General features: G+C 60.3%; 6 protein-coding genes across 12 annotated transcripts; all 6 read left to right on the top strand.

Moving 5' to 3' along the window:
* Positions 1-219: 219 nt before the first annotated feature.
* On the top strand, positions 220-3,450 carry slc25a46 (solute carrier family 25 member 46). Its single transcript, XM_088392099.1, has 8 exons — positions 220-659; positions 1,196-1,238; positions 1,312-1,369; positions 1,438-1,515; positions 1,675-1,775; positions 1,845-1,901; positions 2,029-2,086; positions 2,353-3,450. Exons 1-8 carry the CDS (start codon positions 386-388, stop codon positions 2,944-2,946), a joined length of 1,263 nt encoding a protein of 420 aa, XP_088248225.1. The 5' UTR covers positions 220-385; the 3' UTR covers positions 2,947-3,450.
* Positions 3,451-3,721: 271 nt separating this feature from the next.
* Positions 3,722-9,437, top strand: lmbrd2b (LMBR1 domain containing 2b). Of its 4 annotated transcripts, XM_088392078.1 has the most exons (18): positions 3,723-3,900; positions 4,764-4,992; positions 5,060-5,160; positions 5,233-5,331; positions 5,560-5,727; positions 5,828-6,038; positions 6,242-6,316; positions 6,392-6,502; positions 6,570-6,753; positions 6,859-7,040; positions 7,568-7,701; positions 7,772-7,877; positions 7,993-8,090; positions 8,257-8,360; positions 8,442-8,488; positions 8,552-8,657; positions 8,778-8,904; positions 9,075-9,437. In XM_088392078.1, the coding sequence occupies exons 2-18, from the start codon at positions 4,819-4,821 to the stop codon at positions 9,136-9,138; spliced, it is 2,091 nt and encodes a 696-aa protein (XP_088248204.1). In that variant the 5' UTR covers positions 3,723-3,900; positions 4,764-4,818; the 3' UTR covers positions 9,139-9,437. The 4 variants fall into 4 exon arrangements, 3 of the variants coding, with proteins under 3 accessions (XP_088248204.1, XP_088248202.1, XP_088248203.1); XM_088392076.1 differs by having other exon boundaries at positions 6,570-7,040; XM_088392077.1 differs by having other exon boundaries at positions 5,060-5,331.
* A 353-nt stretch (positions 9,438-9,790) lies between these two features.
* On the top strand, positions 9,791-20,343 carry apc (APC regulator of WNT signaling pathway). Of its 2 annotated transcripts, none has more exons than XM_088392063.1 (16): positions 9,791-10,027; positions 11,812-11,970; positions 12,212-12,299; positions 12,612-12,753; positions 12,819-12,927; positions 13,065-13,178; positions 13,257-13,319; positions 13,465-13,518; positions 13,593-13,679; positions 13,748-13,925; positions 14,024-14,224; positions 14,307-14,402; positions 14,600-14,739; positions 14,850-15,044; positions 15,136-15,350; positions 15,416-20,343. In XM_088392063.1, exons 2-16 carry the CDS (start codon positions 11,833-11,835, stop codon positions 20,091-20,093), a joined length of 6,498 nt encoding a protein of 2,165 aa, XP_088248189.1. In that variant the 5' UTR covers positions 9,791-10,027; positions 11,812-11,832; the 3' UTR covers positions 20,094-20,343. The 2 variants fall into 2 exon arrangements, with proteins under 2 accessions (XP_088248189.1, XP_088248188.1); XM_088392062.1 differs by lacking the exon at positions 9,791-10,027 and adding an exon at positions 10,980-11,136.
* Positions 20,344-20,659: 316 nt separating this feature from the next.
* LOC148389168 (protein PRR14L) lies at positions 20,660-23,952 on the top strand. 2 transcript variants are annotated; one of them, XM_088392095.1, is made up of 11 exons: positions 20,660-21,030; positions 21,307-21,390; positions 21,711-21,938; positions 22,081-22,384; positions 22,464-22,685; positions 22,819-22,842; positions 22,913-23,039; positions 23,221-23,309; positions 23,381-23,452; positions 23,513-23,643; positions 23,708-23,952. In XM_088392095.1, the coding sequence occupies exons 2-11, from the start codon at positions 21,309-21,311 to the stop codon at positions 23,863-23,865; spliced, it is 1,437 nt and encodes a 478-aa protein (XP_088248221.1). In that variant the 5' UTR covers positions 20,660-21,030; positions 21,307-21,308; the 3' UTR covers positions 23,866-23,952. The 2 variants fall into 2 exon arrangements, with proteins under 2 accessions (XP_088248221.1, XP_088248220.1); XM_088392094.1 differs by having other exon boundaries at positions 22,913-23,057.
* A 408-nt stretch (positions 23,953-24,360) lies between these two features.
* On the top strand, positions 24,361-25,427 carry LOC148389167 (molybdopterin synthase sulfur carrier subunit). Its single transcript, XM_088392152.1, has 3 exons — positions 24,361-24,517; positions 25,091-25,212; positions 25,280-25,427. Exons 1-3 carry the CDS (start codon positions 24,506-24,508, stop codon positions 25,407-25,409), a joined length of 264 nt encoding a protein of 87 aa, XP_088248278.1. The 5' UTR covers positions 24,361-24,505; the 3' UTR covers positions 25,410-25,427.
* Positions 25,296-26,483, top strand: mocs2 (molybdenum cofactor synthesis 2). 2 transcript variants are annotated; one of them, XM_088392144.1, is made up of 5 exons: positions 25,296-25,429; positions 25,708-25,840; positions 25,905-26,061; positions 26,149-26,272; positions 26,368-26,483. In XM_088392144.1, the coding sequence occupies exons 1-5, from the start codon at positions 25,406-25,408 to the stop codon at positions 26,467-26,469; spliced, it is 540 nt and encodes a 179-aa protein (XP_088248270.1). In that variant the 5' UTR covers positions 25,296-25,405; the 3' UTR covers positions 26,470-26,483. The 2 variants fall into 2 exon arrangements, with proteins under 2 accessions (XP_088248270.1, XP_088248271.1); XM_088392145.1 differs by having other exon boundaries at positions 25,301-25,430; positions 25,712-25,840.
* Positions 26,484-26,487: the final 4 nt, after the last annotated feature.

Below are 26,487 nucleotides of genomic sequence, written 5' to 3'. Positions count from 1 at the left end.
TGACTAACTTGATACATTAGTGTCACAATTAGGTATTTTCTCGATGCAATTTTTTGTGTGAAAATCTTTCATGCCCCCACCTTCCTCCAATTGATCCAAATTTCAACTTTGATACCTCCACATTCATCACAAAACACCGCACATGTATTTTCCCAATTGTACTGTACAGGTGGAGAAATCGTGGCGTTTGACGGCATGCTCCGCTAGGTGGCGCTGAAGGATGAGGGGCACGGGAGCTTTTCGTGCTACCACTTCCGGGTCGGAGGTAACAGCCAGCCAGGTCGCCATCCGTCCCTCCCTCCCTGTCGTCCTGTCCATGTTTACGGGCTGACGAGCTGCCTCCCACCGCGGTGGTCCTCGTCGGTTCTCTTGGTCCTCCTTCCTCATGGCGTCCAGACGACCGGACAACTTCGACGGGCTCGCGTACCGCGGCGGCCGGGACGAGCCTCACTACTCGGCGGCTTACTCGACGCGGAGCGCCGAGCCGCCGCCACCGCAGTTCCTCCACTGGGTCACCACGCCGCCGGACATCCCCGGCAGCCGCAACCTGCACACCGGAGAGCGGACGCCACTCTACGACGAGGCGCCGGGAGCGTCCGGCGGACCCGCGGGGGAGCGCGACTGGAACGCGGCGGCGGCTGGCGGCCCGCCTCCGCCCGGTGAGGATACCTAGCCTAGCTTAGTCTAGCCTAGCCTAGCTTAGTCTAGCCTAGCCTAGCCTAGCCTACCTAGCCCAGTAGCTTGACTACCGTCAAGATAGTTGAGATTAATGCTTCATTCGACTTTCAAGTAGTAAAAGTGCACCAGGACAGGCTTTTCAAGGATGAAAGAAATGCCTTTTATTTCGAAATTGCGACGTCGGTAAAACAAAAGTTCACCACCGACGGGCGACACGGTGACGTCCCTCGACCATTGCGGCCGACCTCCGACCTTCCTCCAAGGCAACATACATACATATGTTTTCCGTTCGCTGAGAGCAGTTATTCTTGACTAGCGTAGCTGGAAGAACGTTCGGTTTCCTTCCATCGTTGGTTTTCAAGTTTTGTCTTTTCTTTTCTATCTGAGCTCTCTTTCTAGGAACCAAAACGAGAGAGGCCAATGCAGCATTTTTAGGAAGGGACTCATCACATTAGCTCCAAGCATTGGACTGGAAGGCCATTGGCAAGCCATTTGAGCTTTTGCTCTTTTTCTCTAGAGCAGCTGAATCGCCTGGCGGGTTTCGGCATCGGACTGGTCAGGTGATGACGACGTCGTCACGACCACGCCGGCGTGTCGTCGGCGTGCCGCTAACCCGCCGGCGTGCCGGCGCAGTCTGTTTGCAGAGAACGTCCTGACTCATCCGTGCGTGGTCTTCCGCCGGCAGTGCCAGGTGAGCTGGCCGGCGCCGGCCTCCCCCGCCGCCTCCACGCGCCCGCAACCTTTACCTTTGTGTCGCAGGTCAACTACCACGCGCGCTGCCAGCACCTGTCGCCCTTTGGCGCCGTCGCCGTCATGTACGCCATCGGCAAGGCTCAGGTAGATAGCTGTGGGGGAAATGTTTCTTGACACCATGTGGCCGCTTTGTGGCGAAATGCTCATTTGATTGAGCGCAATTGAAGAAGGTGGTGTCAATCAATCATTTGCTATTGAACAACCAAAAGAAGAGAATGCGGCAACCCCGTTGTGGCTCTCCAGGGTCCGCGGGCCTTGTGGAAGGGGATGGGCAGCACCTTTATCGTGCACGGCGTCACGCTGGCAGCTGAGGGCATCATCGGCGAGTTGACGCCGTTGCCGCGGTAAGCGGCAGCTTGTGTTGCCGACCGCTCGTTCACTTGGCCTCAGTTAAGGCCTTTGTGCTCTCCTAGGGAGATTCCTCACCGCTGGAGCGTGGAGCAGTTGGCCGGTCATTTCCTGCTCAAGGGGTTTGTTTGATTCTTTATTTCGCTTTTCTTGTCGTAGGCGCTTTCTGTCGGTCAATTGGCCCAAACGTCGCTCCGAGTTGTTCCCGCCGTCTTCTTTCTCTGAGCCTGACTTACTTTCTGTCGGCAGTTTGACGGCGGCTGCGGCCCTCCCTTTCTACTGCTCCAGCCTCATCGAGACCGTGCAGGTGATGTTGCCGTGTTTTTTTTGGGGGGGGTGTTCTCCGCTCAATCAGGTGCGCAGGAGTCAGGCAACTATGCCAAATTAGAAACTTCCGTGGCATTTTTCAGTGGGTCGGCCGGGCTCGGATTGTGCCGATTGCAAAAAACGCACGGGGCAGCTAGGCCAACGGAGGGACGGAAAGCGGCCAAACGGAGGCCGTGTTCTAAAACGTACGCGGCTGTGGCACGTTCCGCCCGCATCTCGCTGACGTGAGTCCCCGTGACCCCGCAGAGCGAGATCGTGCGCGACGAGTCATCGTCGGGGCTGCTGGATTGCGTGCGGGAAGGTCTGGCTCGCCTCCTGGGCGTGGGCGCCCCCCACAGCCGGCGCCTGCTCCCCCTCAGCTGCCTCCTGCTTCCGGCCGTGTGCCACGCCGTCCTGCGCTACGCCGTCGCCGCCGCTGTGCAGCGCGCCGCCCTGTGGCTGCACCGGCGCGTCGAGGGGCGGCGGCCGACCGATCCGCCGGCCGACCCGCTGGAGGCCCACTTCCCGGAGCTGGCGGCGGCGTGGCTGGGCTCGCTGGTGGCCGACGCGCTGCTCTTCCCGCTGGAGACGGCGCTGCATCGCCTCAGCCTGCAGGGCACCCGCACCATCATCGACGCCACAGACGGCGCGGCGGGCGGAGACGGCGGCCCGCTGGTGCTGCCCGTCAACACGCAGTACGACGGTGCGGCCGACTGCTTCCACTCCATCCGCCGCAAGGAGGGCTGGGGCGCCTTCTACCGCGGCTTCGGAGCGCTGGCGGCCCAGTTTGCGCTGCATGGCGCTTTGCTGGCCGCCGCCCGGACGCTTCTGAGGCTGCTGCTGGATGCCAAGGTGGGCTAGAGGGCGCGCGGCGGCTGCACGCTCGTCCTCCTCACGCCACCCTGGAAACGGCAAAGGTCCACGTGTGTACAGTCATACATATATCTAAAAGATAGCGTTTTGTGTCATTGGGTCGGGACAAATGACGCACAAAAACGACCCCGTTCTTTTGGCTTTGCTCTGCCGGGCGGGGCGGGGCAGTGCCGTTTCTCTGGGGGTCCTCACACAGTTGTGGCAACTGCGCACGTTGAAACCTCCATCCTCACGAGCGCAAACGTGGCTCACTGCATTGCTCGACTCATGGCACTTCCACACTCAAATATTGTCCTTTAGAATGTTTCCTTGCCCAATGCAAATATGTTGCTCTCGTTGTTTTCCCCGCGCTGTATATTTGTTGTGTGTAGAAGGGCCATGCTGTTATTTAGCACAATGACCTCACCATGTGTCTGTGTGAGCGCATGAAGCCAATAACCTTTGCAAAATTGTCATCAAGCCAAAGTGGAATAAATTCAAATCCAAATGTCACTTCTCGCTCCTTTTTGAATCATTTTCAGAATAAGAGGGGAGCCGTTGATGTATGGCAAGGTGTGGGGTGTGGTGTAAGCACACCCGAGTTCCACGAGCAGAGTTGCCATCCATCCATCCATCCATCTGAACCGCTTTATCCCCACGAGGATCGCGGAAGTACTGGGGCCGTGCGCAGAATTAAGTGTTCAAATATAAGGAAGCGAAATACAATGATGGACATCATCAGTTGTGCCCCCCCCTACCCCCAGCTCGCTAGGAGTTCAATACTGCGCATGCGCGTCTCCGTATTGACGTCGCCTGGCCAACCCGGATGTTACGGCCGATGACAGCTTGCGCTCCGCTCCGCTTTGCGTTGTGTTTGCGCTCTCAATCGCTTTAATTCGAGTGCAGACGAGCGTTCTACGAGGCGACGTGGTCGCTTTGACTCGAACGGACAAATAATCAACGGTAAGAGTCTGAACGTCTTCACTTGATGAAATGCCGACTATGCCATGCTAGCTAGCTAACAAGTTAGCAGGAATGTTTTTTTTAAAGATTGTCCTCTCACTTTGTCTTCTGCTTAATCAAATGTAATCACCCGCACTGGCACGAATCCAACGAATTATTTCAATCGCGTCGTAAATCGTTTCGTGGTGACGTCAGCAATAATGTCGCTTCGCGAGGAATGATAAATATTATGATTAGTGAAGACGTTGATTCATTGATTTCGAAGTGTAGTGTTTCTTCAACTACCCAAGAGTCAAGGTCACATATATCTTTTAAAACAACAGAATATAGACTTGCATGAAGTCGAGTAATATTAACACTCTTCAAATAATTGCAATTGAAAAAGAAACCTATCTAATCATAAAAACGGCACTGCACCCTCTGTCTCAGTGTGGCGCATGCTTGGAGATCCACTCACACGACGATTAAGAATGGCCAACTTTATTGGTGTGGCTTTTTTTTTTTTTTTTTTGTGGATTGAGAGGACTGTATGTCTGCAAGTATTGTTAGTCTCTGAGTGTGTTCCTACAGCGTTTGCGTGTGAAAGTCTGGCAACGTCACACGGCCAAACCTGCTGGCATGAACGGAAATCCCTGTCTCCCTATGACCTATACTGTACGTGCTTACTATTATGTACGCAATTGTTATGTCACCTGCGTTGCGGTCAATTCCAACTGGGGAGTCGTCAAACATGTCGAAGGACCCGCCTTCACGAGAAAACTTGCAAATGCACCACTGTTTGGCGCCGTTTTCCTCCATTAGCATGTTTTTCAGATGACGGCCACCTCCAATTCATTTGAATTTGAGCTCATTGTTTTCGGCAGGCGTTTTGCCGGTGGGTGGGTGGGGCGGGACGTGGCCCGAGGCCGGCGCGTCAGGATGAGTGGGGCGGCGCTGGCCGTGGAGATGGTGGTGGTGTTCTTCCTGGCACTCTTCCTGCTGCATCGCTACGGAGACTTCCGGAAGCAGCAGCGCATGGTCCTGTTCGGGACGCTGCTGGCCTGGTACCTGTGCTTCCTCATCGTTTTCATCCTGCCGCTGGACGTCACCACGGTCGGCCCGAGCTCTTCTGGCGGCGCCCTGCTTGCCAATTGTCCGTCTAAACCTTGTCCCGTTGCAGACGATCTACAAGCAGTGCCAGACGGACCGTCGGGAGCACGCCGCCGGCACGCCGCCGGCTAATCAGACGTCAGGCAACACGTCCGTGGCGCCCGCTCAGAGGTCGGTGGGTGCGCCCGCTCCGCCCCGATGGCGCGCCTGTCGGCGCAGCATAACCCCACTTCCTCTCCGCAGTGCGCAAGCGGCGTGCTATGAGCCGTGGAGCTACATCCCCGACGGCGTGATGCCCGTCTTCTGGCGGGTGGTCTACTGGACGTCGCAGTGCCTCACCTGGTCAGTATGCGCGAGGGCGCCGGATGGTGGCTGCGGTGGCAATCAGTGGGCGGAGCACAGCGGGTGCTGACGGGGAGGGAGGGAGGCAGGTAGGGAGGGAGGGGCCGACGTCGGTGGGCATTGATTGGCAAGCGGTGAGCAGCGGGCTGACCATCGGGGCACGGCGGGCGGCGACGGTTTCGCCGCTGATGGCCGGGCCATGACGGACGGCGCACCCGTGTCACCCAGGTTGCTGCTGCCGTTCATGCAGTCGTACGCTCGCTCGGGCGGGTTCTCCATGGCCGGGAAGGTCCAGACGGCCCTCATCGAGAACGCCATCTACTACGGAAGCTACCTGCTCATCTTCGGCTCGCTGCTCATCTACGTGGCCGTCCACCCCGAGTGGCGCCTGTCCTGGTCAGAGCCCGACTCCGAGCCGGTGTCTGGTCTGGTCTGGCCTGGTCTCGCCTAGCCCGCCGGCGCTAAGGCGAGCGTGTGCTTGCCGGTCGACCGTCAGGTACGAGCTGCAGACCATCGGCATCACGGCGGCCAACACCTGGGGTTTGTTCCTGCTGGTTCTGCTGCTGGGCTATGGCCTGGTGGAGATCCCGCGCTCCTACTGGAACTCCTCCAGACACGGACATATGCTCCTCAAGACCTACTTCAAGGCCTCCAAGCTTATGACGGAGAAGGCGGACGCCGAGGAGAACCTGGAGGACGTCATGGAGGTGAATATGCAGTGTGGGAGCTCCGAGCAAGTGCCATCCCGTGCTCCAGACAAAATCGAATCGGATCCTTCCTTATTGTAAGGAAGGCTGGGGGGAGGGAAACATCTCTGCCTCAAAACTATACTTGTCCATTTGAAACCCATGTCGGGCCACCGCACCGTGGCCGCTTCAGTAAATTCCCCACTTCATCCTGCTGCCCTCAGGAGGTGAGAAAGGTGAGCGAGGCCGTCAAGTACAACCATCCTCTGAGGACGAGCGTCGACACCATCCTCCGGAAGGTGAGTGGCGTCTCACGCCGCCCCCCCCCCCCCCCCCCCCCCCTTTACCCCTTCCACCCGGGTTTTGTCCCTCAGTGCCCGACGGACTACCAGGACAAGTTGGGCCGCAACATGGATGACTACGAGGACTTTGAGGACAAGCAGACCTTCCCCAGCGAAAGGAGTCTGGTCAAGCTCCACAAACGGGTGAGTTTGCGTCCGGCTGAGCGCCCCGTGTCGGCCGGCCGGCGTGAACCTGTTGGCGTCAGCGCAGGTGATCTACGCCGTTCAGCGACACCATCGCACCCGTGTGCAGTGGCACATGCTGCTGCAGGAAGCCTTCCATCTGGAGGACGTGGCCAAGAATGAAAGCAGCTCCTCGCGACGCTTCGTCCGCAGTTTCGCACCCGCCCGGCCCCCGGGCTGGTTCAGCAGATACGTATACACGCCCAGCGCAGGTATGGAAGCTAGCAAAAAGTTGGGAGCGCGCGGCGGCGGTCCACAGGCTCCCGAGCGCCTCGCCTTGTGCCGTGCGGGTCTCCAAAATAAAAGTTCTGCCTTAGAGTGGTACTGGGAGTGTCTGCTGAAGCGCGCCTTCTACCGTGTCCTGGCCGTGCTGCTGGGCCTGCTCAGCGCCGCCGTGGTCTGGTCCGAGTGCACCTTCTTCAGCACCAAACCTGTCCTGTCGCTCTTTGCCGTCTTCATCCGGCTGGCCGAGCGCGACTACAACTACGTGTACATCCAGGTGAGGAACCGGCCCGGCCCGGCCCGGCCCGGCCCAGCCCAGCCCAGCCCACGCCACCGGCCGGGCGGGCGAGCGAGCGCCGCGTAGGCTGAGAAACGTGTGGACGAACCTTTTGCTGCGATCGTACGCCCCGTCAAACAAAATGCTCTGCTGCCATCTGCCACCGGAAGGTTGTGAGTTCAAACCCCGGCCGGCCGGCCGGCCGTTGCCATTGCCTCCCTGCTTGGCACTCAGCATTGAGGGTTGGAATTGGGGGGTTAGATCGCCAAATGATTCCGGAGCGCGGCGGCGCCACCGTTGCTGCTCACTGCTCCCCTTGGGGATGGCTTAAATGCAGAGGACAAATTTCACCACACCCAGTTGTGTGTGTGTGTGTGTGTGAGACAATCATTGGGTCTTTACCTTTATCTAGCGGCCGAGAGAGCAATAACACCCATCGCAACGGGAGGCTCCGGCAGAGCGACATTTTGGTGTGAACCTGTGGCGGGGGCTCCCCTGATAGCTGCTGCGCTGTGCGTCCCTACCAGGTGGCGTGCTTCATCACCATCTTCTTCCTGTGCACGTGCGTGTACTCCACCGTGTTCCGTATCCGCGTGTTCAACTTCTACTACCTGGCGCCGCATCACCAGACGGACGCGTACAGCCTGCAGTTCAGCGGCATGTGAGCGACCCGCGCCTGGCCTGCTGCCTCCGGCCGGGTCTTGTCTGACTCGCCCGCCTCTGGCCTTCAGGCTCTTCTGCCGGCTGACGCCCCCGCTGTGCCTCAACTTCTTGGGTCTCATCCACATGGACGCAGCCATCTCCCACCAGCACAGAGAGCAGACGGCCTACACCTCGGTAAGCCACCGCCCTCTTTTTTGCCTGCCAGCCTGCCAGCCAGCCAGCCAGCCAGCCAGCCAGCCAGCCAGCCTGCCAACCCTAACCCTCAGCTCTCCGTCTGCGTGCGTGACAGATCATGGGCTCCATGCGCGTGCTCTCCTTCGTGGCCGACGGCTTCTACATCTATTACCCCATGCTCATCGTCATCTTGTGCATCGCCACCTACTTCAGGTAAGGCCACCTGCCAGAAACTGTCAAAGCAAGGATGTCCGGAGCGGCGAGCACTCGGGCTCAGCAGTGCCGCTAGATAGCCGTCAAGCCACCGCGCTTGGAAATGAGCGCGCGCCCGTGCCGTGATGCTGTGGGCGGTTACTGGCCGTCTTGTGTCCACGCTCAGCCTGGGCACCCGCCTGCTCAACCTGCTCGGCTTCCAGCAGTTCATGGGTGACAGCGAGCTGACGTCGGACCTGGTGGACGAGGGCAAGGAGCTGATTCGCCGAGGTCGGTGGCGCCGCGCCCCACCGCGCCCCACCGCGCCCCACCGTCCAGCACCCTAACCACCGTGCGTGTCTCTGCCCGCAGAGAAGCGAAAGCGCCAGAGGACGGAAGATGGCGAGGCCAGACGACGTGTGAGTAGGGTGGCCCCGCTCCGAGGCGGCGGCCGCTTTGACCACCCCGTGCGCGCGTTGCAGGAGTGGAAGGAGCGCTACGGCCACGCCAGGGAGGAATTGAGCGCCAGGGGCAGGAACGGCCACGAAATGAAGGAGAGCGGCTACTCGGACGACGCCGACAGCGGACGTACGTTGGTTCGCTTGCGCAGGCCACTTGGCGTTGACGCAGGCCACTTGGCGTTGACGCAGGCCACTTGGCGTTGACGCAGGCCACTTGGCGTTGACGCAGCCTTGCGCTTCTGTTTAGCGGGCAAGTTATGCCGTTCCGCCGGTCGAGCGGAGCGCGATCGCATGGAGCTTCTGCAGGACCAGGAACCTCTGGACTACAACGCTGACTCCTCGGTGGACGACGCGGACGACCGCGGCGCGGGGAGGTGAGCCGCGAGATACCGGCCGTGGCTTTAACTTGCACGTCAATCGTACGCAGGCTATTTGCAGCCCTGGCGGGCTCCCGCCGTCCACGGCACGGCGATGTGATTGCGACACCGCGCTTCAGTCGTTCGCTCCTCCTCCTGCGGCCAATTGTCGCGGCGTTGCGTTTCAGAGCCACGGGTGGCCGGTACCTGTCCATGTCGTCGTCTCGCAGTCGAATTTTCGACGACGTCTGAGCCCCGAGACAGCGCCGGGCGGCAGAGCCACGACTCGACTCGGACCTCCTTGGGCCGGGACCGCTGAGGGCGTTGTCCGCATTGCACTCCACGTCTTGGACACGCTCGCGCCAACAGATTAGAAGTTTCGATGTCAGGGCGCGTCCCCTTCTCCTTTGTCCATGTGCCACACAAGCTGTAGTTTGAGCTGATATTTCTAGCTAACGTTTGCCGGTGTCATTTGTCCTTTGTGCTGTCGAACTTCAATAAAGCTGGTCTATCGACGCTCGGCTGAGAGCGGGCGGGCGACCAACGGCTGACGCCTCTTATGTTCTTTCTTAGAGCTGTGTGAGTCAATACACAGAGACAATGTTTCGGTTCCTTTTTTTTTTTTAAAGGCTATTTTAACTTGCCTGCTTTGCTTTCCACTGGCCTTGTTCTGCCAATCAGAGAGGAACAATTGCATACTCTGCTTGCAGCTACTTGGCCTGCAGGTAAGTTCAAGCCACTGTACACAATAATAAGTAGTGAAGCACATGCAGACACTTATAAACATGTACTAAAAACGATTGCTCGCAGAACGCATGAGAAATCTGAAATAATTGTAACGGGTCGATAGTAGCTGTTCGGAATCCTTGCGACTATCGATTTGATCGAGGATCGGTTAGCACAGTCTTGGCGTGCGAGCGAGTGAGCGAGCTCAGAAACAAGATGGCGGCCCGAGTAGCCGAGTCGAAAAGTGAAAAGTTGGGCGAAAAGTTGGACTAGCGCAGCGTTTGAATGCCGGCGTGGCATGTAGCCGCCGCCGCTCCGGGCGCCTTCCGTTCACACATTGACCTGTCGTCGCTAAACTTGACGTTGACGTGCCTAGCGCGAACCGCACTTTGATGCTTTTTCGGCAGCACACAAGGTAAGAACAAGCAGCATGCTCTTAGCTTAGCTTGCCTTGGCTTAGCTTAGCTTCGCCGATCTTGACGTCGTTTAGCATTAGCATAGTTGCGCGCACCAAATGCACTGTGTCACACTTGTGTAGGGATGCGCACGCTGAAGACGCTTTTCGACGGCGTGATGCGCTGCTTGTCGCTCGCAGCGGGCAGCTAGTAGCCCGTCTGCTAATGCTTCTGGCGCTCCTCCTCTTGTTGTTTATTGCTCCAAAATACAGTGGAGTCTCTCTCTCTCTCTCTCTCTCTCTCTCTCTCTCTCTCTCTCTCTCTCTCTCTCTCTCTCTCTCATCCTAGTGCTAGCACGGCTCAAGGTTTCTCATTGTCAAGTTTTTCCTGGCGGAGGTTTTGCCGAGGAAAGTGTGGAGGGAGGATGGTGTTGTCGTGACTTAAGTGATTGTATTGCCTAGGATTTGCTTCGTGTCAGCTTATGTGTGTGCAGAAGTCCCAATTTGGTTGTATAGCTGTTGACAATCAAGGCATTGTCGTCTTTTCGATTCGATCTAGTCGGGGGAGCGGCAGTGAGCTGTCAACGACCAACTGTTTGCGTTGGGCCACCAAGCAACACGGCCGCAAGCCCACAACATGCAGTCATGCATGCATGTGTCCACAATTTGTACTCGGAAGGAAGCGATGGGCTTGCTCCATCAGAAGTCACTGTCTGGATTGTTTTTGCAGCATAGTCTGCAAACCTGCACCTTTTTGTGATTGACTACAGAGTTGTTTGTGGGAGGGAGATGCTTCTTGGTGTAACCGCCACGCTTGTTCCAAAGCAAATTATAACCGTCATCAGACCAATAGCGGGGCTCGCCGTCATCCCTTTTCACCATCTTTGACTTGTCACTCGCAAAGCATGGTGGGAGGGCGCGCGATGGGGTGGAGGGCATCCCTCTCACTTCCTCCCAACCGCCCGCCCTCCCTCCCTCGCTGGCTCGCTCGCCCCCTCCCTCCCTTCCTCTCCCTCCTTTCCTCTCCCTCCCTCCTCCGGGCGAGCGCGGCTCCCGATTGGCTGACGCTGGGCCCGGCTGACGCTTGTGTCAGACGCGGCGGAGGAGCCGATGGAGGCGACAGCGATGGGGTGAGCTGCCATTTTCTCTCTTTATTCGCCTTCTCGTGCCCGACATCTGCTTCGGCTTGCGCTTTGTTCCAAGTCGAGCTTTGCCGGCAGGATGTGAGAAGAGGGGGCTTGGGGGAGGGCGATGGCAGATATCAAGGGGGTGGGGGGTGGCGGGGGGTTCAGCCTCCCGTCATTGTCTCCGCTCTGTCGGTGTTGTGCGAGCCTCACTAAGCCAGCACAGAGGGGGGGGGTAGATGGAGGGAGAGAAAATGGCTGACCGCCAATGACAACCAGGAGGAGACGGAGGACGCGAGTTGCCTCTTTTGATGCAGTCGTCGTCCAAAGCGATCTAAAATGGATGCTCGTGATTCGGATGTGAAGACTGCTGCCACCTTGTCGGGCGCGCTGAAACGCCGGCAGCCATAGTTCACGTCGTCGCTCCTCTTTGCGGCCCCGTCGTTCCTTGCGCCCCGGGCTCTTTGCTGCGCGCATACGCTCAAGTGGACAAATGTCGGATGCAGGTGCCGCCCTGACGACCTCGGTGTCACGTGCACGCTCCCAGAGAACGTGCGCCCGTCGTCGCCATTGCGTGCTGGCAGAATTGCCGACGGACGCCACGACGCGCTCGTCACGGCGGCCGCCTCTCAGCCGAGCGCTCTTTGCCGTCTTGTTCTTGATGATGTCATTGCGGGTTAGGTCAGAGGCCAGCGGGACAAGATGTCGGCAGGGGCGTCGTACGACCAGCTGCTGAGGCAGGTGGAGGTGCTGAAGATGGAGAACTCCAACCTACGACAGGAGCTGCAGGACAACTCCAACCACCTCACCAAACTGGAGACTGAGGCGTCTAACATGAAGGTACGTGTCGCCGCCGGGCGGGGCGGGGCGGGGCGGGGCCCGCCTCCACCAGGGTGTTCCTAGCCATCACCCTTCCAAAGTCTCAAATGGAAAAAGAAAGCCTATGTTGCCACTTGACCGGGGCGGGTGCTCTGTAAGCGTTTGCTAATCGGTCAGCGATCGGCCCCGCCCCCGGGTCGGTGTCGCAAGCGCGTGGGGTCCCAACTTGGCTCTGACGGCAAATGGTCTTTCTGTGAACCAGGAAGCGCTGAAGCAGCTTCAGGGCAGCGTGGAAGACGACTCGGAGGAGGCGCCGGGATCCCAGCTGGAGCTTGTGGTCAGGCTGAAAGGTGAATGGTGCGCACGCACGCCGGCAGGAAGGCAGGCAGCCACGCAGGCAGGCCGCCACGCAGGCAGGCAGCCACGCAGGCAGGCAGCCACGCAGGCAGGCAGCCACGCAGGCAGGCAGCCACGCAGGCAGGCAGCCACGCAGGCAGGCAGGCACGCAAAGCACCCTTGAAAGTGGCACATTTTCTCTCTCGACAATCTGCGGCCGCAGCAAGAGAAGGGTCGCAGCGCCGTCAAGCCACGTGGCCAAAGAGGCCTCTTCTGGCAGGAGACGCACGCGGTCAGCAAATGTCCTCGCCTTTGTGTTTGCCCAGATATGAGCTTGGACCCCGGCGGCTTCAAAGCCAGGCCGAGGCCTCCGGCGCCGTCCGGCGTGGCGGCGGCGCGGAGAGGGCCGTCGGCGTCCAGAGACGGCGGCCACCACGAGCGCTGCCTGGAGGAGCTGGAGAAGGAGAGGTGGGCAGCGGTCGGCCAGCGCTTCAGCAATTCTCTCTGATTGGCTGCGGCCGCTTGCTCTGCAGAGCTCTCCTATTGGCCGAGCTGGAGAAGGAGGAGAAGGAGAAAGGCTGGTACTACGCTCAACTTCTCAATCTGACCGAGAGGATTGACAGTTTGCCTCTCAGTGAAAATGTAAGCGGCCCCTTTCAAATTGGATTGAGGCGGCTGGCTTGCTGGCCGGCCGGCCGGCCTGCCCGCCCGCCCGCTCGCCCGACTGCCCCCAAAAAGCCACCGGCCCATCTTCACGACGTACGTTGCTATGTTTCCAGTTCACGCTGCAGACGGACATGAGTCGTCGTCAGCTGGAGTTTGAGGCTCGCCAGATCCACGCCGCCATGGAAGAGCAGCTGGGGTCCCGTCAGGAGATGGAGAAGCGAGCCGAGGTGTGTCGCTCGCCTCCTCTTGTGTGCCTTGTTTGGCCGGCCCTCAACGTGTGCCCGCCCCTGCGCGCGCGCTTGCAGGCTCGCGCTGCTCGCATCCACCAGATCGAGAAGGACATCGGCAAGCTAGGCGCTCGACCGCAGGTGCTCAGCTTGTGTCTTGGCTCCGAAGTTGCTCATCTGCAGTTGCTCATCTGCAGTTGATCTGCTGCCGCCGCTGTGTGTGTGTGTGTGTGTGTGTGTGTGTGTGTGTGTGTGTGTGTTTGTGCATTTGTGTGTGCGTGTGCAGGTAGAAGACACCCGTGGTTCCAACGAAGGCGGCGGCGCTCTGGTGGTCTCCCAGGTCAGTTCAAAAGAGGCTGACTTGCAAACGGTACGTTCCGAGCTAGTGTTGACGTGTTGGCCGTCGGTCCGCAGACCGCTGCCTCTCGATCGGAGCGTGAGCCGGCCAACGAGACGGCCTACTCTGTGCCCCGGCGAATCACCAGCCACCTGGGAACAAAAGTGAGCCAGCTCCTGGCCCGCCTGCCCGCCCGCCGCCGCCAAGGCTGACAACGTGTGTCCCCCCGCAGGTGGAGATGGTGTACAGCCTTCTGTCCATGCTGGGAACGCACGACAAGGACGACATGTCCCGCACGCTGCTGGCCATGTCCAGCTCGCAGGACTCCTGCATCGCCATGCGACAGTCGGGCTGCCTGCCGCTGCTCATCCAACTGCTGCACGGCAATGACAAGGACTCGCTGTTGCTAGGTAGCGGCGGCCACAAGTTGCTCCGCCGCCCGCAGGCGCTGGCAGCCGCCGCCGGCAGCCGCCTCCTGAGCCGCCGGCCCTCTCCTTTTGTTGCCTAGGTAACTCGCGTGGCAGCAAGGAGGCCCGCGCCCGTGCCTCGGCCGCGCTGCACAACATTGTGCACAGTCAGCCGGACGACAAGCGGGGCCGGCGGGAGATCCGCGTGCTCCACCTGCTGGAGCAGGTGCGCCATTACTGCGAGGCCTGCTGGAGCTGGCAGGAGAACCACGAGAGGGGCGCGGAGCAGGAGGACAACCCCGGTGAGTGAGTGAGCGAGCAGCTGGCCGCCGCCGCCGCCGCCATCACCCCGTCTCATCTGCCGTTCCTCACCGTGCGCGGCAGTGCCCTCGCCCGTCGACCATCAGATCTGTCCCGCCGTCTGCGTCCTCATGAAACTCTCTTTCGACGAGGAGCATCGGCACGCCATGAACGAGCTTGGTGAGCGAGTAAAAGTCCCCGTAAAGATGAATGTGATTAGGGAGGGTGGAAGGTCTCAAGTTGGGCAAGGCGGGCCGCAATTAGCCAATGACTGAAAAGTAGAAATAAGTGCTAGCTGCAGTGTCATGAGAAATCCCGCAGCGCAGCGCAGCGCAGCGCAGCGCAGCGCTAGCTAACGTGTGTGCGATGACACTCAGGTGGCCTGCAGGCGGTGGCCGAGCTGCTGCAGGTGGACTGCGAAATGTTGGACCTGAGCAGAGACCACTACAGCGTCACGCTGCGCCGCTACGCCGGAATGTCGCTCACCAACCTGACCTTTGGAGACGTGGCCAATAAGGTCGGGCAGCCGCGCTGCGCCGTGCTGCGCCGTGCTGCGCCGCGCCCGTAGCTCAGTTCGCCACTGGCGTCTTGAGTCATCTGGAGTCCCTCGCCCTTTGTGCCCTCCAGGCCACGCTGTGCTCCATGAAGGGCTGCATGCGCGCCATGGTCAAGCAGCTCAAGTCTGAGAGTGAAGACCTGCAGCAGGTGATGGCCAGCGTGCTGAGGAACTTGTCGTGGCGAGCGGACGTCAACAGCAAGCAGACGCTGCGCGAGGTGGGCAGTGTGCGGGCGCTGGTGGGCTGCGCCCTGGACGTCCAGAAGGTGAGTCATGGTGCTGGCCACCAGCCGCGTGCGTGCGTGCGTGCGTGCGTCCTACCAACCCACCGACCGACCGACCCATCCGCCCGGGCAGGAGTCCACGCTCAAGTCGGTCCTGAGCGCGCTCTGGAACCTGTCGGCGCACTGCACGGAGAACAAGGCCGACATCTGCTCGGTGGACGGCGCGCTGGCCTTCCTGGTGGGGACGTTGACGCACCGCAGTCACACCAACACCTTGGCCATCATCGAGAGCGGAGGCGGCATCCTGAGGAACGTCTCTAGCCTCATTGCCACCAACGAGGCGTACAGGTGAGTTGTCTCAGCCCGCCGCCGGCTGACCCTATAGATCGATGGATGGATGTATCTGCTCGCAGACGCATCCTGCGGGAGCACGGCTGCCTTCCCACGTTGCTGCAGCACCTCAAATCGCACAGCCTGACCATCGTCTCCAACGCCTGCGGAACCCTGTGGAACCTTTCGGCGCGCGACGCCAAGGATCAGGAGGCCCTGTGGGAGCTGGGTGCCGTGGGAATGCTGCGCAACCTCATCCATTCCCGCCACAAGATGATCGCCATGGGCAGCGCCGCCGCCCTGCGAAACCTGATGGCCAACCGGCCGGCTCGTTACAAGGACGCCAGTGTGCTTTCGCCGGGCGCCGGGGCGCCTTCGCTGCACGCTCGCAAGCAGAAGGCGCTCTTCAAGGAGCTGGACGCTCAGCAGCTCTCCGAGACCTTTGACAACATCGACAACCTCAGCCCCAAGGCGGCGCACGGGAAGGCGCACGGGAAGGCGCGCGACTGCGGCGGCGGTGCCGGCGGAGCAGCCAACGCCACCCGCTCCTACGCCAACACGCCGGTTCTGTCCAGTCCAAAGAATGCCGACGGCTCCAAGCCCAGCGCGGACGAGTCGGCGGCGTACGCGCGGCCCGTCTTCGCCGCCAGCGTGCGAGCGTCCAGCGACAGCATCAACAGCGTAACCAGCGCCGACGGCTACGGCAACCGCGGCAAAACCAAACCGTCCTCGGAACCGCTCTACTCCTCGGACGACAGCGGCGGCGCCGCCGGCAGGTGCTGCGTCTACAGGAAGTACCCGGCCGACCTGGCTCACAAGATTCGCAGCGTCAACCATATGGCGGACGACGACGGTGCCGAGGTGGACACGCCCATCAACTACAGCCTCAAGTACTCGGACGAGCAGCTCAATTCCGGAAGGCAGAGTCCCAGCCACCGCGGCAGGACCGAGACGGACCGGCGCGACGAGCAGGCCGGCGCCACGAGGATCAGGAGCGACGGCGCCAACGCTCGGGCGCCGCCGGCGCAGCCCGCCCGCTACGCCGTCCCGCCGGCCTCCCGCTATGGCAGCGGCGACCCCGGCGCGCCCGAGCAGCCCATCGACTACAGCCTGAAATACGGCGGCGGCGGCGAAGTTTCACGCAAGCCTCCCTTCCAGCTTGTAGACGCCCCGGCCCCCGATAGCGCCCCCTCTGCACCGTGCCCCCCGCCTCACCTGCAGCCCAAGGGTCATCAAGAGTCGACGCAGACCTACTGCGTTGAGGACACGCCCATTTGCTTCTCTGGCGGAAGCTCGCTGTCGTCGTTGTCGCCCGAGGAAGAGGAGGAGGACGCCGACGCGGCCAGGAAGAGGCGAGCGGCCGGGGACGAGCAGCGGCAGCGCAAAGAAGTGGAGAGCCAGACGGCCGTTGTCTCCGCTCCGGCGGCGGCGCGAGGACGGCGCGCCCACCACCCCCACCATCACCACCACCATGCCCACCAGCATCAACCGGCGTTGGGCGCCCGCACCCCAAAGAGTCCGCCGGAACAGCAGTACGCTCAGGAAACGCCGCTCATGTTCAGTCGCTGCACGTCGGTCAGCTCGCTGGACAGCTTCTCCACTTCGTCCATCGCCAGCTCCGTGCGCTCCAGCGAGCCGTGCAGCGGCATGCCCAGCGGCGTGGTCAGCCCCAGCGACCTGCCCGACAGTCCCGGCCAAACCATGCCCCCCAGCCGCGCAAAGACGCCGCCCCCGCCGCAGACGCTGCCGCCGCCGCAGACGCTGCCGCCGCCTTCCGCCATGACTGCAGGGGAGCAGAAGGCCGCCAAGAAGGAGGCGGAGGAGAGCGCCGCCGATGTCCTGCTGCACTTTGCTACCGAGAGCACGCCGCACGGCTTCTCCTATGCTTCCAGTCTGAGCGCGCTCAGTATGGACGAGCCCTTCATCACAGCCGACGTGAAGCGGGACGGCGGCCGGGACCAAAGCCAGAACGGCGGCCGGGTCCCGGGCAAGGAGGAAGCGGCATCTCAGCGGGTGCTCCAAGAGTCCGACGACGACGATGACGACGACGACGACGACACTCAGATCCTGGAGGCGTGCATCATCATGGCCATGCCCAAGTCGTCACGGAAACCAAAGAAGCAGCAACAGCAAGGCAAAGGCACCCAGCTCCCGGTCTACAAGCTCCTCCCCTCGCAGAAGAAGGAGCCGCCAAGCGAGGAGGTTCCCCGTGTCTACTGTGTGGAGGGAACGCCGCTCAACTTTTCCACCGCGACGTCGCTCAGCGACCTCACCATCGACTCGCCGCCCAACGAGGAGGCCAATCCCGCCGCTGCGCCCCCCTCCTCCTCCTCCTCGCAAGCACACCGCGCCGGACTTCCAGAGGGCGACAACGGTGACGACATTCTCGCCGAGTGCATCAGCGCCGCCATGCCCAAAGCCAAACCCAGGAAGCCCGTTCGAGCATCCTCCGGCGGCGGCGAGCCGGCCCCTCCGGCCCCGCCCCTTTTCATTCCCCAGCAGCACAAGAACCCCACAGGACGTCCCTCGTCGGCCGCCGCGCCGCTAAAGCCGACCTCGCCAGTCAAGCCCACCCAGCGGGCGGCTAAAGTCAAGCCGGGCTTCGCTTTCGACTCGCCGCATCGCTACACCCCCATCGAGGGCACGCCCTGCTGCTTCTCCCGCAACGACTCGCTGAGCTCGCTCGATTTTGACGACGACGAGAAGGACGAAGAACGGAAGCGGGACGAGGACGGCAAACGGGATGAGGTCCGCAAACGGCGCGAGCGGGACAAAAAGGTGGCGGCGGCGGCGGCTGCGGCTGCCTTCCCTCCGAGTAAAGCCGGCGGCGCCAACCCGCCCGCCTCGGATGAAAAGCAGAAGTTTGCCATGGAGGACACGCCCGTCTGCTTCTCCAGGAACTCTTCTCTCAGTTCGCTGAGCGACATCGACCAGGAGAACAACAACAATGAGTTTGCGGCCCCCCGGCGGCCGCAGCGGCTGAATGAGCAGCTGGGCGGCAGCGCAGAGCCCGCGCAGGTGCCTGTTAAAGCGCCGCCGCGCCTGTGCGCCTACACGCCCAAAGCCTTCCACGTGGAGGACACGCCCGTCTGCTTCTCCAGGAACTCCTCGCTCAGCTCGCTCAGCATTGATTCTGAAGACGACCTCCTGCAGGAGTGCATCAGCTCGGCCATGCCCAAGAAGAAGAAGAAGAGTGCCGCCGCCGCCAGTGCCCCTGCCACGCTGCTCCCTGCGCCCAAAGCGGAGGAACGTATGCTGGCTGAGGAGGAGCCCTTGGATGTACCGCAGAGCCCCGCCTCCCCGGACTCTGAGTCCTTCGACTGGAAAGCCATTCAAGAAGGTGCCAACTCTGTCGTCAGCAGCCTCAACGCCGCCGCCTCATCGCCATCCCGCCAAGGCTCATCCGACTCCGATTCTGTGCTCTCCCTCAAATCGGTGGGTTCGCCGTTCCGCCTGCCGCCGCCCGCCAGCAGCGCCCCCGACCGGCAGGCCGAGTCCAAGCCGGGCGCCAGGGTGGTCAAACCGTCTGCCGAGGACAAAAAGAAGGGCCAAGAAGACCAGCCGAAGGCGGCGGTGAGGGGTGGCAAGAAGGTTTATCGGAGCCCCATCACCGGCAAGCCCAGGGCCGACCTGGCGGGTCGGGGGAGGAGCAAACCCAGAGCGGCCGCCAAGGCGCCAGGGAGCGGCGACTCGTCTCGGGATTCCACGCCGTCGCGTTCCTCTCATAGAGGAGGGAGACCATCGCAGCTGCCGCGCACAGCGTCGCCTGCCGCCGCCACCGCTAAACCCGGCGCCGCGGCCAGTCAGGTCGGCCGCAACAATGTCTCAAAGAAGGAGAAGGCGGAAGTGGAGAAACCCGCCCTCGTCCGCCAGTCCACGTTCATCAAGGAGGTGCCCAGTCCCACGCTCAAGAGGAAGCTGGAAGAGTCCGCCGCCGCCGCCACGTCTCGCAGACAGGATGCCGTCCGCTCGCAATCGGAGAGTCCGTCACGTCCCCAGGACAGCGCGCCCGAGTCGTCATCGCACTTAGGTCGTACGGGAACCTGGAAGCGCCAGAGCAAACATTCGAGCTCGTTGCCTCGCGTGGGCACCTGGAAGCGAACCGGAAGTTCCTCTTCGGTCCTCTCTGCCTCGTCCGAGTCGAGCGAGAAGGCCCGAAGCGAGGAGGAGCCTGGTGTCCGATCCACAGGAACGTGGCAGCGGGCCAAGAGCGCCGGCGCAGGGGAAGCCTCGGACCCCGCCGGCCCGGCCGCCGACTCGGAGGAAGTGTGGGTACGCCTGGAAGATTGTCCGGTCAACAACCCGCGTTCGGCGTCCTCGTGCTCGGCGCGCTCTCCCAATGCCCCGCCTGTCATTCCAGGCCTTGTCCCTTCCAAAATCCCCTCCTCCTCCTCCTCCTCCTTGTCCACCTCCTCCACCAACCTGAACTTACGGCGCAGCTGCGACAGCTTGGACGACAAGCCGGCGGCGGCACCGGAGCGCCTTCAGCAGCGCCTTCAGCAGCAGCAGCAGCAGCGCAGTGGCGCCGTGGCCGCCAGGGTCAGCCCCTTTAACTACACGCCCAGTCCCAGGAAGAGCAACCCTGACTCGGTTGCCTCCACACCACCCTCTGCTGCCACATCCAGCGCACCTGCACCTGCCAGGCCCTCGCTTATCCCTACCCCCGTCACCAAAAAGCGGGAGCCCAAGGGTGGCGAAGGAGGCTGTGCTGGCGGCGGCGGCGGCGGCGAACATGGCTCCTATATTGTCACGTCGGTATGAAAGGCCCCTCCCTCCGTATCAGAAAGCTCAATCAGGCTGTCATCTTTTTCTACCACTTAGGATGTGTAGCGCTTAGCTCGTCTTCCCGCATGCCCACCCAACCCCAAAAGAAGACGCCGTTCCCTTGAGACGATTCCGTTCGTGTGGACGCTGTGGATGTTTTCACTGACAAACACTGTAACGCCTAACTTATTAATTTAAATGTTTTTGGCGACATAACGCAAGAATAAAAGTCAACGTTTTAGCTCAACACTTTTGTCGTGTATCCTGGGACTGCCAAGTCCCCCTATCATGATAGGTTTGTTACATTATAAAATGCTCGTTTTTTTGTCCCAACGCTATGAAACGTTCGCGCAACACTTTGACGTCAAGATTTAAATGTATTTAGTGTTGCAACCGACGGTATTAAAATGAAACCATGTCGCAGTTAAAGAAGAGACCCAGTATCTGGAACAGTAGGTGGCGGTAATGCCCTGTTAGATGGCCAACCGCCGGACAATCCAAAAAGAAGAAGAAGCTAAGCGGAGCAAACTCGAGGTGACCCCCCCCCCCCCCCCCGCCTCTTGCGCATGCGTGCACCCGGCAGAACAAACCTAATGGAAACGACTTCCGAGACAAAACACGCACGGGTTTTAAATGCACTTATGGTGAAATTTGCTCGTTTATTTACAGAACTATTACACTTACTCAACAATATGTGATTGCCCGTGGTCACTGTGCTATTGTTTGTGGCAGAATCCATGTTGGTTAAATCTTTTATTTCGAAATACATTCGGAAGTGGTCGTTGTTTGGGAAAAGCTCAACGCCGCTTCGCTGGACTCATCCATTTTCGTGGAAAAAAATCCTTTTCCACTTGACTCTTTGCTACCCCCGGCCGTCTTCAAATGACATTCGAGACAATTCGGGGAGTTTGCTGAGCTGCCAGGATCGAAAAAGGTACATTTTCTTCGAGCTTTGTCAAATGCAAATGGGAGTGAGACAGCCGCAGCTTCTCGCGCGACGCGCGCGCGCGTTCACCCGCTCCTGCCTTGTTTATAATGCGTTAATAAGGAACAAAAACGCTTTGAGCACATGCTTCTGAACCATGTTAGTTTCAGTGCTACTCGGATTGAGTTGAGCGGGGCCCAGGTCTCGCGAGAAGTCTACGCCATGTTTCGCGTCAAATATGACGTCACCGGTTTAAACCCCCAACCCCCTCTCTATTGCCTGTAGTCATGCTGGCCCTTACCCCGCCGGGAGTGACGCCTCCTCCACCCCCATCAGCTGACAAGAATGTCTACGGAGCCCCGCAAGCGCGTAAGTGTGTGAGCCAAAATGAGAACGTTTTGAGTCCGCGTGGCAGAAACAGTCGCACACTCGTCAACAGTCTCAAAAGAGCTTTTGCCTGTAGAAGCTCACAACATTGCTTTGATTGATTAGACAAGAGTACGTGAAATGAACACACTCGTGCGCTGATTGCATCCATTTGTAGACGATTTCTGCCCACCGGTCTTAGAGAACGTGCGCATGCGGGACGAGACCTGCCTGTGACTGAATGCAAAACGCGCTCGTGCGCGTGTCGCCTGTAGACCAATTGACCAACGTCGATTGAATGAAAATTGCGTGGGCTCTTGCAGTCGCTCCTCGGGGTCGTCAGCGGCGGCAACCCGGCCCTCGGCCCAGCTGTCCTTGCGCGGCGCTGTTGCCCCGCCTCCTGGCCACCCACAGGATGGAAGTGCGGCGTCTCCTGCGAGGGGCGCTGGCGTCGTTGGCCCGGCGAGTGGACGCTTTGGAGCGAACGGCTGGCGGCGGCCGGAGGAAGAGCCCCGAGAGACGCGCCGTGCCGCGAGTTGACTGTCGCAGAGGTAATGCTTCCAGAGGGCCCCGTCGAAGCAATCGAGCGGGTCGGGATGGTGCCATAGCGGTCGGTGCCCGCCGCATTACCGTGGTTGTGTTGGGAATCCATGCTTTGGCGTTTGCGCCTTTTCTTCTTCTCCTTGTCTTTAGGGCCGGCACCATTCCCCAGGCCGCTGTCCTCTTCCGTCGCCCCGGAGAGCTCGCCCCTTTGTCCCAGGGAGGGCGAGAGCCGACTGGAGGGGAGGGGCATCAAGAGGAGGAGGAGCCACAGAGGAGGAGAGGGGGACCGGGACCGTCTCGGGAGGTTCGTAGGCCGGTTGGCCGTCTGCCTGGCGGGAGACGGAGCTCCTGACCGGGCCACCCTCACGCTCCTCAACTTGGGGCCCAGAAGTCCGGAGCAAGATGGCCAATCGCTCAAGGGTGTCAGCCTGGTTTTGGGCCGCAACGGTTACAGGTGGGAATGGGAGCTGGCCACACTTTTGGACCCATATGGCTGAAATGAAAGGCTGAATGCAACGCTTGGGTCCTCGCAGCTTCTGTCCTTTTGACTTGCTGCGATCCGCCAGCGGCCGATGGCCGGCCTGCCGCCGCTCTTCCGGCTCGACGCCGCCGCCCCCTCTGTTGCCCTGCTCGGCCGCCTCCCTGCTACGTCTGTCTGCGGCGGCTCTGGCGACGCTCGGGGGCGGGACCCACTGGAATCTCTGGCGACCCCTGAGCGACTGGACGGCCCCTCCCAGTCTCGCCGTCGATCACTGGTTGGTTGGTTGCATGGTTGGTTGGTTGGTTGGTCGGTTGGTCGGTCGGTCGGTCGGTCGGTTGGTTGGTCGGTTGATTGATTGGTTGTGTTCGCCGCCTTCACGGGCGCTTTTCTTTTTCTTTTGTTGGCAGTTACATCCAAGAAGCTGACCTCAGGTCGGTACAAATATCTTTTGGTCTTCATTTGCAACCTTTGGTCTCATCACGCCATGTGACGTGACCGCAGGGCGCCAGAAGCAGACAGAAGAGCCAATTACCGGAAGCGCCTCCTCGCCCCGCCTCTTCCTCCTTGCGCCGAGGCGGTCGCGTCGCCTCCGCTCCCGGTCGCCCAGTCGGCAAGTGGCTGCAAGCAGGTGTGGCAGTGCGCATCTGTAATGTCCAGCTGCCCAACTTCTCCTCACACTTTGGGATTTTTGCTAGTGTTTTGTCCATTTCATTTTGTTGGCGTTGTCCTACCACCAATGGCAACAGTCACTTTGGCGAGTGTTTGAAAGCAAAAGAGCAGCGCAGGTTGACGTCTACGTCTCTCGTCAGAAAGCCGGACGCGTCTCGCGGATCCGGATCCGCCGAGCGGCGCCGCGAGAGATCCCGCTCACGCCCATGGGCCTGCCCAAGGTCAAAAGGTGAGCGAGAAGGTCGCCTACGCCGCCGGGGACGACGCAGGCCTCACGCTGGCCTTTTGTCTGCCTTTGAGGTTGAATAAGAAGGAGTTCAGCGTAGAGGAGATTTACACCAACAAGAACTACAAATGTCCCGCCAACAACAGGTAGGTAAAGCGGCGAGGGAGGGCCGCCATTCCCACGCTGCCACCTTCTCTACTCTGCAGGACTCTGGAGACCATCTTTGAGGAGCCTCGGGAGAAGGACGGCGCCTTGCTCCTCATTGGCCAGCAGAGGCGGCGCAGGCTCCTCCTCTTCCCGGACTTCACTCAACCCAGGAAGAGGAAACGTGCGCAAGGTAGCGCAATCTGCCGCAACCTGCCGCAACCTGTCGCAACCTGCCGCATCAATTTTGTTTGCAGGTGTTGGACTTCCCGTCGCGGTGCCCAGAAAACGCATCGTACGGCGTCAGTACCGCGCGGGGCGCAGCGTCGACGACCAGTCGGACCTGGACGTGATGCTGGTGCAGAGACTGAGCGCGCTGGAAGACTTCCTGACTGCTCAGGGTTTGGACGTGTGAGCGCACCTCCTGTGTAAAAGTTGTTAAAGTGAAACGTGAAACGTGTATATTTTTGGAATGATTAAAGTTTGCTCCAGTGGTCTCAAACTCGCTAACTTGCTTCTCTCAGAAATCTCCATCAGATTGAAGAAAAGATTGGGACCAGGTGCAGACCAAGAAATAGAAATGGACTGGTTGTCGGTCGATCTTAAGTTCAGAGCACATTTTGACAAAGAATGAACTGGACCAGTCACGAGTCAATACAAAACTGTGTGGTCGACCACTGCTATTTGTGGAGGGGGTTGGCGATTTAAAGGGGGGGGGGGGGGGGGCGGCAACAATGAGTACTGGTTTCCCGAATCAACGGGGACGGGGGGAAATGCGGTGTGACGAATCCGCGCGTCCCAAATCGCCAATATGCGGGGGTTGACTGTGCTGCGCCTAGTTGGGGTTGTTCTTCGTTTGAACAGCAGGGGGTGGTGTTGCGCCAAATAGCAGCCAAATAAGCGTCGTGGAAGAAATCGCGCAAGCCAATAGAAACGCAGACTGTCGTGACGTCACTAGACCTACTTCTTCCAGAAAGAAAACTCTTGTGTTTTGAAATCAATCAGTTTTTATCCCTCCCGGAGTCCCCAGATGACCGGACGCGCATTTCCTCTCCATGACTGCGCGCGTGAGTTTCTGATTGCCGCCAGCGACGCGTTTAAAATAGGCCAAAAGAGTCTTCTCTTGTCTTTCGACTGCATTCTGATGCTAGCCGAACAAACCAGGAGCCGAAACTCCGAACAAGGTCGCGTATTTTGAGCACTTCTTCATGTCGCAAAAAAAAGGAACATTGGCTGACTTCAGCTCAAGATAACGTGGCGTGAGCGTCCACGAGATAAGCGCGAGATCTGCGCGCGGGTGACGTTAATGTCTATAATGAGCAAGAAATGTATGCAAGGTATCGGGCGTCACCGCCATGGTTCTCCTAAGACCGCATGGTGACCGATGGCTGGCGGGCGGGCTGGCTTGGCCCTGTTCGGGGCATTTCTCTAGAAATGTTGTGAAAGTCATCGTTTAGGAAACGGCGACTTAAAGGAAGAGTTTTGCACAATTTCGTCTATTCTTTTCAAATATTGTGGCAAATGATTGCCATGGCCCAATGGAAGCCATATCTGAAAGAGATGCCAATCATTCCGATTGCCCGGCTGGCAGTTGTGCTTGCATTGGAGACCAAGTGTGTGACCAAGTGCGCGTGCTCTAGGTGTGCGTCTTGTACTTTGCTGAGAGCGCCGAGCTCAGCGGCCTGCGTGAGGAGCCCCTACAAGTGAACACGCCAATCAGCAGTCGGGACCTTTGGACTCGCTTGCTAGGACAACACCCCAGGTTGGAGCCGGGCCGAGCGGAGCCGAACGGAACGGGGGCCTCATGCGTCTGATTTGCGCGCGTACAGGTTGCGGGCCTTGCAGGGGCACGTTGTGTTAGCCGTGCGCCATCACTACGTCGCCGTCGACGACCGGGAGCCGCTGACGCTGCGAGACGGAGACGAGATCGCCGTGGTGCCGCCGCTGAGCGGAGGATGAGCAGCCCATCGCCGCCCATCGTGAGCTTCTTCCCTTCATTGCGCAATAAGAATCGCAACATGCTAACATGGCGTAAGGACACTCGTTGTCTTTGCGTCGCAACGTTGCTGACAATGAACATGGACACCATCGTAAGAGCCTCTGAGCGCCGCCTCCCTTCCCCTCCTCACAGAGGGCACGTCCGCAACAATGCTATCTGACTAACGTTTGCCGCCACAATCATAGTCCATAAGCTAAGCGTGGTAACAGTGGCACCCTAATTGTCTCCTTCCTCTCATCTGCCGTCTTCCCTGGCAAGGCGGCGGCGGCGGCGGCGGCAGCAGCAGAGGAGGCGCGGGACATCTTCCAGCTGAGCCGCCATCGGCTGTCCGTCGACAATGTGGTGGCAGCCGTCGCCAGCGCCTCCTGCGGCGCCATTTCTCTCTTCGTAGGTACTGGTGCCATCGCTTGCTCTCTGCCGAGGCCCGGAATAAGATGCGGCGTCCCTCGTCGCAGGTACCACGCGCCAGGACCGGTCGGACGGCGGGAAGGTGATCGGTCTGGAGTACGAGGCGTACGAGGCCATGGTCCGGTCGGAGCTGGCCGAGCTGTGCCAGCGCCTGCGGGCGCGTTGGCCCGACCTCGTGCACATCTGCGTGCACCATCGCCTCGGGTCGCACCAACGCCGCAACCCCGGGCCTCCGTGAACGCTCCGCTCTTAACCCGGCGCTCTGCTCTGCTCCGCTTCTTCCTCCCTCAGGTGGGTGGCTGTGGGAGAGGCCAGCGTGGTGGCGGCCGTCTCGTCTCCGCACCGCCGGCAAGGCCAGCAGGCCCTCGCTAACCTGCTGGACGGCCTGAAGGCCAACGTGCCCGTGTGGAAGAAGGTCAGGATGGCTCTGCCTGCTGGTTGGCCGGCCGGCCAGCTCGACCCGTCTGGTCACCCGAGCTCACCCGAGCTCACCTCTCGCCCGCTCGGCAGGAAGTGTACGAGGATCGCGGGAGCAGCTGGAAGGAAAACGCTGAGTGTGCCTGGGCCAGTTGCCACGGCAGCCACACCGCTTCCACACCCACGGATCAATAAAGAAGGCAAACTTATCAT

Source organism: Syngnathus floridae, chromosome 12 (genome assembly GCF_059516105.1).
Source record: "Syngnathus floridae isolate MCC-2025c chromosome 12, RoL_Sflo_1.0, whole genome shotgun sequence".
Lineage (NCBI taxonomy): Eukaryota > Metazoa > Chordata > Actinopteri > Syngnathiformes > Syngnathidae > Syngnathus > Syngnathus floridae.
This window is presented reverse-complemented; position numbering and strand designations above follow the sequence as displayed.